The sequence below is a fragment of the Pelodiscus sinensis genome, chromosome 10 (genome assembly GCF_052426305.1).
Source record: "Pelodiscus sinensis isolate ZL-2025 chromosome 10, ASM5242630v1, whole genome shotgun sequence".
Lineage (NCBI taxonomy): Eukaryota > Metazoa > Chordata > Testudines > Trionychidae > Pelodiscus > Pelodiscus sinensis.
In genome coordinates this window covers 1,708,826-1,722,678 of record NC_143061.1, presented here as the reverse complement: position 1 = coordinate 1,722,678, position 13,853 = coordinate 1,708,826, and the positions used below count along the sequence as shown (strand labels likewise).

The window sequence follows — 13,853 nt, the reverse complement described above, 5'->3', positions numbered from 1 at the left end:
GCGCTGTTCGTAAGCGCAGATCGCCGTTCGTAACTCGGATCCCATAGAGTTACGTGGTGACCGCGCTGTTCGTAAGCGCCGATCGCCGTTCGTAACTCGGATCCCATAGAGTTACGTGGTGACCGCGCTGTTCGTAAGCGCAGATCGCCGTTCGTAACTCGGATCCCATAGAGTTACGTGGTGACCGCGTTGTTCGTAAGCGCAGATCGCCGTTCGTAACTCGGATCCCATAGAGTTACGTGGTGACCGCGTTGTTCGTAAGCGCAGATCGCCGTTTGTAACTCGGATCTGCATTTACGAGCGCTTTGGTGGTACGTGCGGATGGGGTAAGTGGAGGTGGCCGTAACGCGGGGAGTGGCTGTACACATGGCAGAGGCGCATTGGTGGAGGAGCAGTTGTGGGAGCCTCTGATGTGGCGCTGATGTGGGTGGGCCCTAGGATGGGGTCGGGTGCAGCTGTGTGGACAGAGCTGCACCTGCTGATTGCAGGGCTGGGCTCCTGGCTCAGTATGCTGGAGCTGTGCTGGTGGCTGCTGCAGGCGGGGACTGGCCCCTCCCCCAGGAGCGAGGGGTCACCCCAGGACAAGTTAGTGTCAATCTCTCGTGCACACGGGGATGCAGCGGCAGCTCCCAGCTGCGAAGCCGAGCCCCGCGCGCCTCGGCTGCGTTCCCACGCCCGCGCGCTAGGGGCGCCCCGCCCCCTCGCGCGCGCCGCGGCCGCCGCCCGGAACCTTTCTCCCCGTGGCCGCGTTCCCGGCCCGGGCCCGGCTCGGCGACGGACCCCGCCCCCCCCCCCCCCCGGAAGCGCCCGCGCTGCCCGAGCCAGCGAACCCAGCCGGCGCGCGGCCTGCTGCTGAGGCGGGGCGGCCCCAGGATGTGGCGGGCCCGGGCCGCGGCCGTTTGGTGAGAGCGGGGGGGCCGGGCGGGTCACGGGGGCTGGGTGGAGCTGGGGGGCCCGGGCGGGTCACGGGGACGGGGGGGCCCGGGCGGGTCACGGGGGCTGGGGGGCGGGGGCAGCTGGGGGGCTCGGGCGGGTCACGGGGGCTGGGGGGCGGGGTGGAGCTGGGGGGCCCGGGCGGGTCACGGGGGCTGGGGGGCGGAGGGAGCTGGGGGGCCCGGGCGGGTCACGGGGGCTGGGGGGCGGGGGCAGCTGGGGGGCTCGGGCGGGTCACGGGGGCTGGGGGGCGGGGTGGAGCTGGGGGGCCCGGGCGGGTCACGGGGGCTGGGGACGGGGGGGCCCGGGCGGGTCACGGGGGCTGGGGGGGGCGGGGTGGAGCTGGGGGGCTCGGGCGGGTCACGGGGGCTGGGGGGCGGAGGGAGCTGGGGGGCCCGGGCGGGTCACGGGGGCTGGGGGGCGGGGGCAGCTGGGGGGCTCGGGCGGGTTACGAGGGGGAGCTGGGGGGCTCGGGCGGGTCACGGGGGCTGGGGGCGGAGGGAGCTGGGGGGCCCGGGCGGGTCACGGGGGCTGGGGGGCGGGGGCAGCTGGGGGGCTCGGGCGGGTCACGGGGGCGGGGGGGCTCGGGCGGGTCACGGGGGAAACGCCCCTTGCTCGGCCAGGGCTCACCCCGCGGGGCGGGCGGGGGGGGCCGGGGGGGGCAGACCCTGCTGGGGGCCGGGCCGGAGCCACCCAGCGGCGCTAGCTCGAGGTTTCCCGCCCCCTGCGGTCCGTAGAGTGGGGATGTGGGATCCTTGGAGCAACTCGCCCCCCCTCCCATCAGGCCGGGGGCTGCCCCAGCCGGGCCGGGGCGCCCGTTACCGAGTGAGCGCAGCGCCCCGCTCAGGGTGATCCCTACCCGGGAACGCGTCCTAACGCCCCCGTGCCACCGCCGCCTCGCGTGCCCGGCCAGGCCGTTTGATTTTTTAAATCCTGTTTGTGTGTGAGCAGAGCTCGAGCTCTCAGCGGCGATGTGCCGGTTCCCTTTCCTGACGGGGTTGGGCGATTGATTTTTCTTTCTCAAGTCTGTGTTGCTTTGGTTTTTTCCATGTTGAATTGTATCTGCTCTGGGGTAACCTAGTTGCCTCGCTCGTTTAAGTCCCTCAGAAAGGCTTCCTAGTATTTTTTGGGGGGGCAGGGGGAGGGACTAATGTAAATGACCATGTGATCTGCAAATTTTACTCCTTCACTACACCCCCTTTCCCAGATTAATATTATTAAACGCCTCCAGAATTAACGTAGAACCTTGAAGCATCTTGTTATTTACTCTAAGGAAAGCTGGCCATTTATTCCTACACCTTGTTTCCTGTCTCTTCACTGGCTTTTCACACATTACAATACTTTGTCTCACACCTATAAATTACTTAGGCTCTTTAGCAGCCTTTTTTAAAGGATCTTCTCAAAGTCCCTTTAAAAATCTAAATACATTATTTGATTCTGTGCTTCCATTGGACTGATAGACACCATTTCATGCACAAAAATCACACAGACAGATGCAAATGTCAATCATTCTCTCCTATCTACTTCTCCTTGAATATGGCCATCTCAGCAGGATGCCTACTTTCTACCTTTGTTTTCTTTGTGCTTTGCTTGGGAGTTTTTTCTCTTTCACCTGAGCCCTTCCTGGCAGCTATTTAAAAAATAAAAAAAAACCCCACACATCCTGTACTTATTGGAAAATTCTCTTTAGCTTGTCTCTCTCTAGAGTTTTTGGTTGCTGGAAAGGGAAAGGTCTTCTCTGCTTTACCATTCGATAATCCTTCTTGAGTTCTGCTCATAAATTCCTCCACTGTCTGCTTCTCCAGCCAATCCAGTAGCTTTTCCAAGAGGTAGCATGACATTAATAGGATTCTTAACTGTTTCCTGCTGCCCAGTTGTGCCAACAACAGTGAAATTGAACAGTCTTGTTAATTTCACTCTGCTGTTTCTTGGCAAACTTGGAAGCAACAGTAGAAACATTAGTGTTGTCCAATTGTTTACTCAAGAAGGTTCATATTTGGAAGGTTATCTATCTATGAACTAAAAAATCGCTTAATACTTATACATTAGAAATGGATGGCTCATGTCCTGACACTGGACCCTGGATGCTGGGTGTGTTTGTAGTTGAAAACAGTATGCTAATGATTAACATTTTACAGTTCTACTGACTTTCATCCCTGGTGCTTGTGTGTGGTACCAAAGAATACTATATAAGATCAGAAAAAATGTTTTACAGATATCCACAGAACCGTACAGGTTCAAACTCTCTAGTCTGGGACCTGACTGGTACTGAGCCATAGAAGGTCAATATTGTCTAGCAGCATTGCCAACACTGCCACTGCTTGCTGGGCTATTAGAAGACATTGAGGGGTAAATTAGAGCTAAATAACAGCGCAGAACCCCGAGAGCCAGGACTGGTGGCTGTAAACAAACTTTATGGGGCTGTGGGAAACTTGGCCACACCCATGATAAGTGCACATCCAGCTAATTAAAATCATGCCAGACCATGGATGTTGCTAGACAAAAGGGCGCTAGATTAGAGAGGTTCAGCCTGTACTAGAATACAACAGTTGCTGAAGTGGCAGCCAGGAATACACCATCAGTTGAACTGGTTGGGAGCTGGAAAGCCAAAATTACTCATGAGAATTCAGAAGAAAAAACGTCTATATTTTGTAATAGATGTAACATACTATACACTATATACTATACTTTTAAAATTAATGTATTTTAAATGTCGAAATAAAAATAATCAAAATAGCGTTATTGAAACTAAATATTTCAACTTTATCACACTAAAAACCTTTGTCAATCAGCGTGTTCTCACAAAACATTTTGACTTTGAAAAGCTGCCTTTTTGATGAACTTGTTCAGTTGAGAATGTTTTGACCAGCTCTGACCAAAGTATGAGACAGCATAGAGGATAACTAAGATCCTGGCATGACTCTGGAATATGCCTTTATTTTTATGAGAAGTGGCATGAAATTCTTACGAACATTTTAAAGCAAAAGGGATTTGGTATTTTAAATATTATTCAAATGATAATATGATCGTCAACTCAGTTCTAGTTGCTGTGAAAGCTAAGGAAATGCAATTTGAATATAAGGCAAAAAATAAATGTTCAGGATAAACCAAAAAATCACCCAGTGAATTTTTTTCAGAATAATAATTTTATGATTTATCCCAGGGTTTCCCAACCTATGGGTCATGATCCAAATATGGGTTGCCATTACATTTCAAAAGGGTCGCCAAGTGTCTCCTCATGTGGCTCTGCTCGCCTTCCTCGCCCCGTTTTTTAATTGCCTTGCATCACCAAGTTTTCCTGAATTGTCAAAATGGATCCCCATCTGGAAAAAGTTGGGAACCACTGCTCTACATTAAAAGGTCATTATTAAGATCACAAAGTCAAGCACTCAAACATTAGGAAATGTCATTGTATGCAACCTTAATTCAGTCCCTTGTGAATATGTTTTATGATAGATATAATTACTCCATGACACAGATTTTTATGTGCTTCAGCTTTTCAGGAGAATAGTTTACTTTATTTTTAATTAAACATGGGCAAAAATCACTTATTTTACCGTAATCTCATTCATGAAAACAGCTGAACGATTTCGGCCTAAACTTTTCCAAGAATAATTTAGCCTCGGGCCAACACCAGTATGGAAATTTCAGTATGAACAAACTAAATTTCACAATGTCATAAGCAACTGAAAACAGGATGTTATCATGGAAAGTGCCAAGCAACTGTAAATACAGGTTGGACCTCCTTGGTCCGGCACCCTCAGGGAAGTTTCAGTCCAGAGGAGGTTTGGGAAAGGGTGACAGCCTCCCCACTGGGCTCCTCTCCCCAGCCTCCTAGCTTCGCAAGTTGTGGCAGCCCCACAAGAGCTCCTGGTGGCTGCACCGGGTACAGGCTCCACTGCTCTGTGAGCGCCAACCCCCACCACCACCACTGTCTTCCTTTCCTCCCAGCTGTAGCTCCGCTGCCCCGCTATCCCCACTGGCCAGCCCTACTCCGAGCCACCAACAACTTTTGCCGCTGGGGCTTCCTAGTACCGCAACATCCGTGGTCCTGCCAGACCATGGATGTTGCCAGACGAGAGAGTCCTGGACCACAGAGGTTCAACATGTATTTACATTGCCACCTGCACTGCCTATAATCAGTGGAATCCATCTGTAGGATGGAACAAAGCCCTGTACCCATTCTCTGTTATTTTTATTGAGTGTTCTATAAGACATTCAACGCTAAACTATAAAAGTTTGTTGAAACTATTTTGCTATCTCAGGGAAGAGTGGATAGCTTTTCAAGGAGTGATTCCTTTTGTTCTTGCCCAATCTGACCATATCAGCATCAGTAAAAAAAAATTATTTAAAATAATCCAAAAACCGAATGATACTAACATTCTGGAAATAACACCTTTTTTATACACAGCTGCCTGCAGGATTGTGAACTCCGTTTAGTGTTCTCCCTGGGCATGGCTGGAGAACTGCAGAAATGCCTTTCTGCCAAGCAATGGATCACTGGCCTAACTATTGACAACACCAAAGAAATCAGTATTAAGATGCCTTAAATCAGAAAGCACCAAGAATCAAACTGACATTTTTTACATTTACTTACAAATACTTTGCATGCCCTGTATTTCATTTGACAGTAGTCCTCCCACTCCAGCCATCCGTCCAGGCTGTTATAACAATATGCATGAGTCTCCCACTGCCAGAGGAAATCCCATCTTCTTCCCTATTCACCTACCTAGCTCTCTGACTAGAGGCGGTGAATTGGTTACATTTGCCAGAAGAAAAGAGAGGTCTGATGGCCTGCTCCTTTCATGGGAGTGTTCCTCCTGCAGCCGTAACATTCCACTACAACTCATAAGATGACTTTCCTTAGGAAGAAGGCAAAGGTGCAAAAGGACCTTTGAGCCTGAAAGTGAGCTTTTATGGCTGCAATGAGATTAAAAGGTTGGAATGAAATGTACATGAAAGGCGGTGTTTCCTTCCCCACAGACTCAATCCTTCACACGCTCCTGCACACAGCTCTCAAAGAGGATCACTATATGTGAAAAGAAGTGAGGCTCTGGGGCTCTGTTGCAATTACCAACTGTCCATTTTCCTAAAAACAGTATGGTTTTGAAAAAATAATTGAAGGATGTTTGTTCTATTTTGATAAATTAAGAAGTTGTGTCACTGAGGAAGCGACGAGGAGCCCAATCAATAGGAGTCCCATAATCCCTTCCAACCATCACTACCTTGAAATGAAAACACAACAGGATTAAAACTCATCAATTAAGGCTTTAACAGAAACTGTGGCTTTGGAGTTGTTGATGTGAAAGTGCCTCTAGCACAGGGGCTCCCAATCTTTTCCAGATGAGGCCCCATTTTGGCAATTCAGGAAGACTTGATGACCCAGGACAATTCAAAAATGGTGAGAGGAGGGAGGGCAGAGCCACCTAGGGAGACACTTAGCGACCTTTTTGAAATGTAATGGCGACCCACATTTGGGTCCCAATGCATAGGTTGGGAAACCCAGATGAGCTTTCGAATGCAGTTCTGTGTAAAGGTAGATTGGTAAACTCTCTATCGTGTGTCTTTTGTAAAAAGTTTTTTCTTCTTTCTCTAAGAGGCGAATCAAACATGGCAGCCATGTTCCTGTATGGACTTTCCACTCCTATGGTACATGCACAAAACCAAGTGTGTGCACATTTTATTTGCAGAACTCTATATTTATGCATATACATTTATATACTATATACTGTATATTTATATGCTATATATAATGTAAAAACACACCCTCTCTCTCTCTCTGTCACACACATTTTGTGTGCTGAAGATAGGATACAGGGCTAGCTGGACTAAAGGTGTTTTGAGTAGAGCTGTCAAAGCAATCTTAATTTGTTGTTTTTTTTTCTTTCAGTGTTGTCTGCCAAAGCTTAGCAAATAGCAGCTATGGAGTAAAAAGAAAATTACCACTGCAAAAAGTGCACCTTGTTTCCCGAAGTATTCATCATCCCCATTATCCAAGTTCAAAGTTTCCATTAAGAATATCAGTTCATCGTTTCTCCTCTCTTAATCATCCTCCCTTTTGGAAAACCAAACTTTTATCTGTAAAATATGGCTACCCACCCCATAGGAATTTCTGGCTAGCTAGACTGGCTTCAAGACTTCTAAAACTTCGCTATCTTGTATTAGGATCAGCTGTTGGTGGCGGCTATACAGCAAAAAAGGTATTTATTTGACGAAGCCGTTTTCTATGTTTCATATTGCTTGATAGACATTTCAGAATAGTAGTTATAGATGCAATCACTGAAATGTAGAGTTCTGTCAGTTGATGACAGATGAGTCTGAGATTAGAGAGGGTCAAGTTATTTCAAATACTATAGTAGATTTTATTGGACAGAAATCAGTTGAGGTTTTGGTGACTGTTTTGTAGATGCTCTTTAACTGTGTCACAAAGCCAGTTTGTAATGGTAGGCCAGCACAATGCAGATTAATAGGTAAATTCTTTCAAGCGGAAGATTTATATGCTTCATTCTTTTTCTGTGTTTGTATTAGACATATGATCAATGGAAGGAGATGCTGCCTGATCTCAGTGACTATAAGTGGATTGTTCCTGACTTCATCTGGGAGCTTGATGAGCACATTGACTTTGGTATCACAAAAGCTAAAATGTGTTTTAATTGCTAAATACTAGTGCATGCAACACTGGGATTTAAGAGTACGGGTTCTTAGAAGTTGATGGCTTCTAGATAGATGTTCTTATAACGTGATAATAAGATATGCACTAAGAGGTGAGTCTTAGAAAGACTTGTGCTTCACATATGCATTCTAAGAGGAAAATACATGAATATGTGGAGGTGATTAATCATCTATTCTTGCTATAGAATTATTGCTTAAGAAGAGATTTTAAAAAATCTAAATATTCCATATCTATAATTTAATCATATATGCTCTCAACCTGAAATTCCATTGGGGATGGTGAGAGAGGGTTGGTTTTGGTTTTGGTTAGAAAACAATTAAAAGTAGCAGAAGGTGCTACAGTTGGCTCTGGAAACTCCAGCAGGTTTTTTGGTATTGTATTCCAAAAATGTCTGTTTTTGTGAGTATTTATCTTTCTGGTTGTTGTGTGAAAGACTCATACAAATCATAGGGCCACCTGACTGAATATGCAAAAGGAACCATGAAACATCCTGTCTATAAGTGCTGCTGAATACACCAAATAAACTGAAACATACGAAAATATTATCTTTGAAATGTTTGTTTGTAGTAATTATATTATACAGATGCTCTTTCTCACTGTCTCATATATACAGAAATATAAACAAACTTTAAGAGAAACATTTTGGTTCCTGATAAAGAAAAATGGATTGAGCATGTGAATGTGTTTTAATTTTTAGATGTTTATTAGATTTTTACAGTGTAAAATATTGTCGCTTATAAAAAATGTTTATACTTTTTCCCTAGAAAAACTTAGTAAGGCTCTTCCTGATGCAGAAGACCTTGCCAAACTTCTGCCTGACTTTGACAAGATTGGAGAGAGCTTCAGTTCACTGAAGGGCTTTTTCTCACCTGGTGAGAACAATTTTTCAACTTTGTTTAACTTATGAGAATGTTTATTCTTATCATATGAGATCACAAATATGTCTTTAAACAACAAAAGAAAAAGGTTTATGGAAATTGTGCACCAATAAATTGTGGTAACAAATATTTGGTGAGACCTGAGAGATGTGAAACTGAACAGGGAACTGTAGAATCCCAATCAAACTAAAAACAGATACATTTAGAATGTAAATGTTTCAATGAGGTGCTTGAGCTAAGTTGCCAATGATGGCACAAGGAGAAGTCTAGTTAGCACTCTTCAACACTTTGCTCATGATAGGAGGAAAGAATGCTTTTATTAAAGAAATATGCTTCAGGCACTGGGTGGTAGATTAAAAAAAAAAATTACCACCCTACCAAAATATCTCCATTTGCCTTAGGTGTAGCAGTAAGTAGACTGCAGAAGATTTGTGACTGACTTAGTAATCTCTCAGGGGCTGTCCTGGCTGTTTTCTACTTGAGTAAAAGTGTAAGGACTACAAGACAGGCTGACTGAAAGCAAGGGCGATGAATGACTTCTAAAACTCAAATACTACATGGAAAATGGATGACCATTTTATGATTTTGCACACCCTATTAATTGTCCATCCTCTAGTGATTTTCATCTCTAATCTTTTTTTTTTTCATTTTAACATGTTCTAAAAATCTGTTCTGGCATTGAAAATTAATAGATTTTAAATCCAAAAAGATTCATAGTAGTCATCAGGGGAGGTTCCTTCTAGCCGGTAGGGCCTGAGACTCTAGATGGACTTACTGCGTAGACATTTAGCCAGCCATTCCTGCAGTGGTGAGAATTCTCCTTCCCTTTTACACAGGTGTAACATTATCAGCCCCCTAAACTTGTGGCTGAAATGAAGATGATCTTTTAGAAACACATCTAATCTTGCCTAATACCAGCATTTTGTAAATGTAGATGGAGCTAGAAAGACGTAGATGTACGTATAAACGTCTTAGTCACACTTTTTTTCATTTGTGTGAAAATGTTGTAACTGTTGGTGTTCTATTTGCATGTTGTACTTGCATTGTCTGAAACAAAATTGTTTCATGCAAGGAATGTGTATTTAATATTATTAGAAAGCATAATATGTCTAAAAACAAATGTGCAGAGAGCAGAATCTAAATGGGATTCGAGTGTGAGGGTGATGAGAAGGTCAATATCAGAACCCAGAGATAAGTAGATGAGACCTCCTATGCGTTTAAGGTATTCTTAATTGGAATGTAATCTGGACTTTGGTGTGAATTACTTGTTATCCTTTTTGCTGCGTTTTTTAGCTTACCAAGATTGGCATATTTGCTCTTATGACTGCTTGGTCCCTCAACTCTAAGACTGAAATCCCTCACATCTTTGCTTTGCCATTTGTTTGTATTTATAATTTTTATTTCCCCTTTTTTGCTGGTTTTTCACAGGTTACAATTTGGTTAGTGAAGTCATAGGAGCTTCTGATCTGCTTCTCTTGTTAGGTGTGTAAAAAGCCCTTTTTACTGCCCTTAACATGCCTCTTTAAAATAAATTAAATACTTGTACACTAAAAAGGAAGTGAATAACAACAAAAATGCAGTTAATTGCAGCAATTCAATCTTGAATTGGAAACGTTTCATAACTATTTAAATTCAGTTCCTACAGTGGCAACAAACAGTTAATGGCTCACTGTCAGACCACTAAACAGATGCCTATAGCTAGACTTTTTTCAGAAGTGTGCTCAGAAACAACATTCTTTACAATATGTGGGAATATTTTGTGTTTCTTAACACAAATGATAAAATAACATATGTCCCGTCATCAGATGTCTAGCACACGCAGTCATTTCATCAGCAACATGTCTTCAGAACTTAAATGGTCTAATTGAAGTTTCCTATTACCTTTTATAATAGCCCATTCCGTTTGAGGTGGATACTAGACTGGTACACATAATAAATCAGTTTTAAGCTGTTTCTATGCTTATTAATAATAATCTGTAGAATTATTATAATTTCAAAAAGTTATTTGTATAGTAAATTCCTGGGTACTGAGTTGCACTAAAAAGTGGACCTCCTGTTAGACTTAGTTTTGGGTTTCGAACGGGGTATTAAGACATTTCAGTTAATTTTCTGTAATTATGTCTTAGGTTCCCAGGGAGAAACAGCATTCAGAGCTACAGACCAGGGATATGAAAATGACAAGCAGTACAAAAAGGTATGTTTACAGAAAATATTTAGTCATTCAATAATAAAGCTTTTTAAAAATTAAAATCTGTGTTTTTCTGTAACAGTTACATTTTTAAAAGGGCACTTCAATAATAAATCTAACTGCAGTTTAAAGAAGCTTGAGAGAATTGAAATGATTTAGTAATACTGTAATTTATAGCAGCTAGATTAACAGTTAACATGTCTTGTGCTGAAGGAGAGAGTAATGTAAAGTCATTAAATCTTCTTTCACAATGATATTCTCTAAAGACTTGAGTTGTAATGGACATGTTACTGAAGTCATTCTTTATTTATTTTGAATTTGTATGCAGCCTGACCATGCTAGCACTTACTGCTTGTGACTGTGACGGTGTTGTCGTCTCAGGCTGTTATATAAAATTCAGAGTGCTGCATCATACCCCAGCTTTAGTTGTATGTCCTAAAGCATTTCATCTGATAAACCTTTCCATTGAACTATTATGTACCAAGTTTTGGATTTAATTTTTTTTCTGCTTAAAACGTAGTGTTGCAATTGTTTTTATGGGCCTGCTTATTTTCTAGAAAAGGTTGGGGTGGGTTTGTTTGGTTGGTTGGTTTTGGTCCTGGAAGATGACTTTGCTTTGTGAAATGTCACATCAGCTGGTTAAAAAAGTTTATTAGCCTGCATCATTAATTTTTGCCTTGCCAGTGAGGAGAGAGAAGTAAAGTTTAGAATTGCATACTTGTAGATCATAGATTTTATTTTTATTATGGCATTTCATGATTAACAGCACTGTCTGATAAATTTCATTTTATAGTACAGATTGAATCTCTCTAGTCCAGGCACACTCTGGTCTGTTAACATCTGTGGTCCGGTATGTTTTTAGTTATCTGGATGTCCACTTATTATGGGTACGGCCAAATTTCCTGCCGTCCCGTGAAGTTTGTTTACAGCCACCAATTGTGGCGCTCCATATTCTGTGCTGTTTAGCTCTAATTTATCATTAAATGCCTTTTAAGAGCCCAGGAAACAGTGGAAGTGTTGGTAATATCATTGAGCATAAGCATAACTTTTGTAATATATCTGCTTATCTCCTTGTGCCAATACAGTGAAATTGTGTAACGCTAACACTTCATTATGAAGCAAGCTGATATGCCTTGGCTAGGCATAGGTATATAGGGTGTATCAGCATAATCATACATTATTAAGCATAATTCTGTTTATTCGCCTCAGCGAACTAGAGATCAAAAGAGACCCACTTGCTACAATATTGACCTCCCATGGTTCAGCAAATTCTCTGGTTCAGCTTCTGTCAAGTCCCGAGGGTGCCCGACTATAGAGGTTCAACCTGTAGTTTTCATTTTTGCCATTGTACATTTTGAAAAATTCTGCACAAATCAGAATGAAATCTAATACATTCACACAGGAGTCACACACAAGATATTACTATTACATTTGCATACTTACTATACATGCTTACGGTGAAAACAGTACAAGAAAGCACCTTTTATTGGTCAATCTCTTGTCTTAGGAGCACTGCAAAGTCTCTGCATTTTGAAATGTTCTGTTTTCCCTCTTATTACATAAGAGAGGCCATACTGTGTCAGACCAGCGGTCCATCTAGCCCAGTGTCCTGTCTGCCGACAGTGGCTAATACCAGATGCCGCAGAGGGAGGGAACACAACAGGTAATCCTCACGTGATCCCTCTCCTGTCACCCTTTTTCTAGACAAACAGAGGCTAGGGACACCATTCCTACCCATCTTGGCTAGTAGCCATTGATGGACCCAACCTCCATGAATCTATCTAGCTTTTTTTTGAGCCCTGTTAAAGTCCTGGCCTTCACAATATCCTCTGGCAAGGAGTTCCACAAGCTGACTGTGCACTGCTTGAAGAAAAACGTCCTTTTGTTGGTTTGTTTTAAACCTGCTACCTGTTAATTTCATTTGGTGACCCCTAGGTCTTCGGTTATGGGAACAAATAAATAACTTTTCCTTACTCGCTTTTTCTATACCAGTCATGATTTTATTAGACCTCTATCATATCCCTCCTTAGTCTCCTCTTTTCTAAACTGCAAAGTCCAAGTCTTTTTAATCTCTCTTCATATAGGACCCATTCCAAAGCCCTAATGGTTTTTGTTGCCCTTCTCTAAACCATTTCCAATGCCAATATATCTTTTTTTGAGATGAGGTGACCACGTCTGTACGCAGTATTCAAGATGTGAGTGTACCATGGTTTTGTATAGAGGCAATAAGATATATTCTGTCTTTATTTTCTATCCCTTTTAACATTATTCCTAGCATTGTATTTGCTTTTTTGACTGCTGCTGCACATTGAGTGGATATTTTCAGAGAACTATCCACAGTGACTCCAAGATCTCTCTTGCGTCGGCATAGCTAAATTAGTCCCCATCATATTGTATGTATAGCTGGGATTATTTTTTCCCATGTGCATTACTTTACATTTATCAGCATTAAATTTTATTTGCCATTTTGTTGCCCAATCACTTAGTTTTGTGAGATCTTTTTTTAAGCTCTTCACAGTCTGCTTTGGTCTTAACTATCTGTAGCATTTTAGTATCATCTGCAAATTTTGCCACCTCATAGTTTACCCCTTTGTCCAGATCACTTATAAATAGGTTGTATAGGAATGGCCCCAGTACGGACCCCTTGGGAAACACCACTAGTTACCTCTCTCTATTCTCACCATTTATTCCTGCCTTTTGTTTCCTGTCTTTTAACCAGTTATCAATCTGTGAAAGGACCTTCCTTCTTATCCCATGACAACTTACTTTACTTTGGTGAGGGACCTTGTCAAAGGCTTTCTGGAAATCTAAGTATACTATAGCTACTGGATCCCCCTTGCCAACATACTTGTTTAACCCCCTCAAAGAACTCTAGCTGATTAGTAAGACAGGATTTCTCTTTACAGAAACCATGTTGACTTTCCCCAAACAAATTAAATTCATCCATGTGTCTGACAATTTTATTCTTTATTATAGTTTCAACTAATTTGCCCGGTACTGACATTAGACTTACCAGTATGTACTTGCCAGGATCACCGTTAGAGCCCTTCTTAAATATTGGCAGCACATTAGCTATCTTCCAGTCAGTAGGCATAGAAGCCCATTTAAAGGATCAGTTACAAACCACAGTTAAGTTCCACAGTTTCCCATTTGGGTTCTTTCAGAACTCTTCAGTGAATGC

The 13,853-nt window shown here is 43.1% G+C and overlaps 1 protein-coding gene across 4 annotated transcripts in view; it reads left to right on the top strand.

Annotated features, from left to right (window-relative positions):
* The first annotated feature begins 747 nt into the window (after positions 1–747).
* The window catches only part of OPA1 (OPA1 mitochondrial dynamin like GTPase), a 91,776-nt gene continuing 78,670 nt past the window's right edge, over positions 748–13,853 (top strand). For 2 of the 4 annotated variants that reach the window (XM_075938293.2, XM_075938291.2), the window contains exons 1-6: positions 748–902; positions 6,824–7,133; positions 7,462–7,558; positions 8,371–8,478; positions 9,913–9,966; positions 10,611–10,678. In XM_075938293.2, coding sequence (XP_075794408.1) covers positions 874–902; positions 6,824–7,133; positions 7,462–7,558; positions 8,371–8,478; positions 9,913–9,966; positions 10,611–10,678 — 666 coding nt within the window. In that variant the 5' untranslated portion in view covers positions 748–873. The remainder of the gene's footprint in view (positions 903–6,823; positions 7,134–7,461; positions 7,559–8,370; positions 8,479–9,912; positions 9,967–10,610; positions 10,679–13,853) is intronic. The other 2 variants (XM_075938294.2, XM_075938292.2) reach the window with 1 other exon arrangement.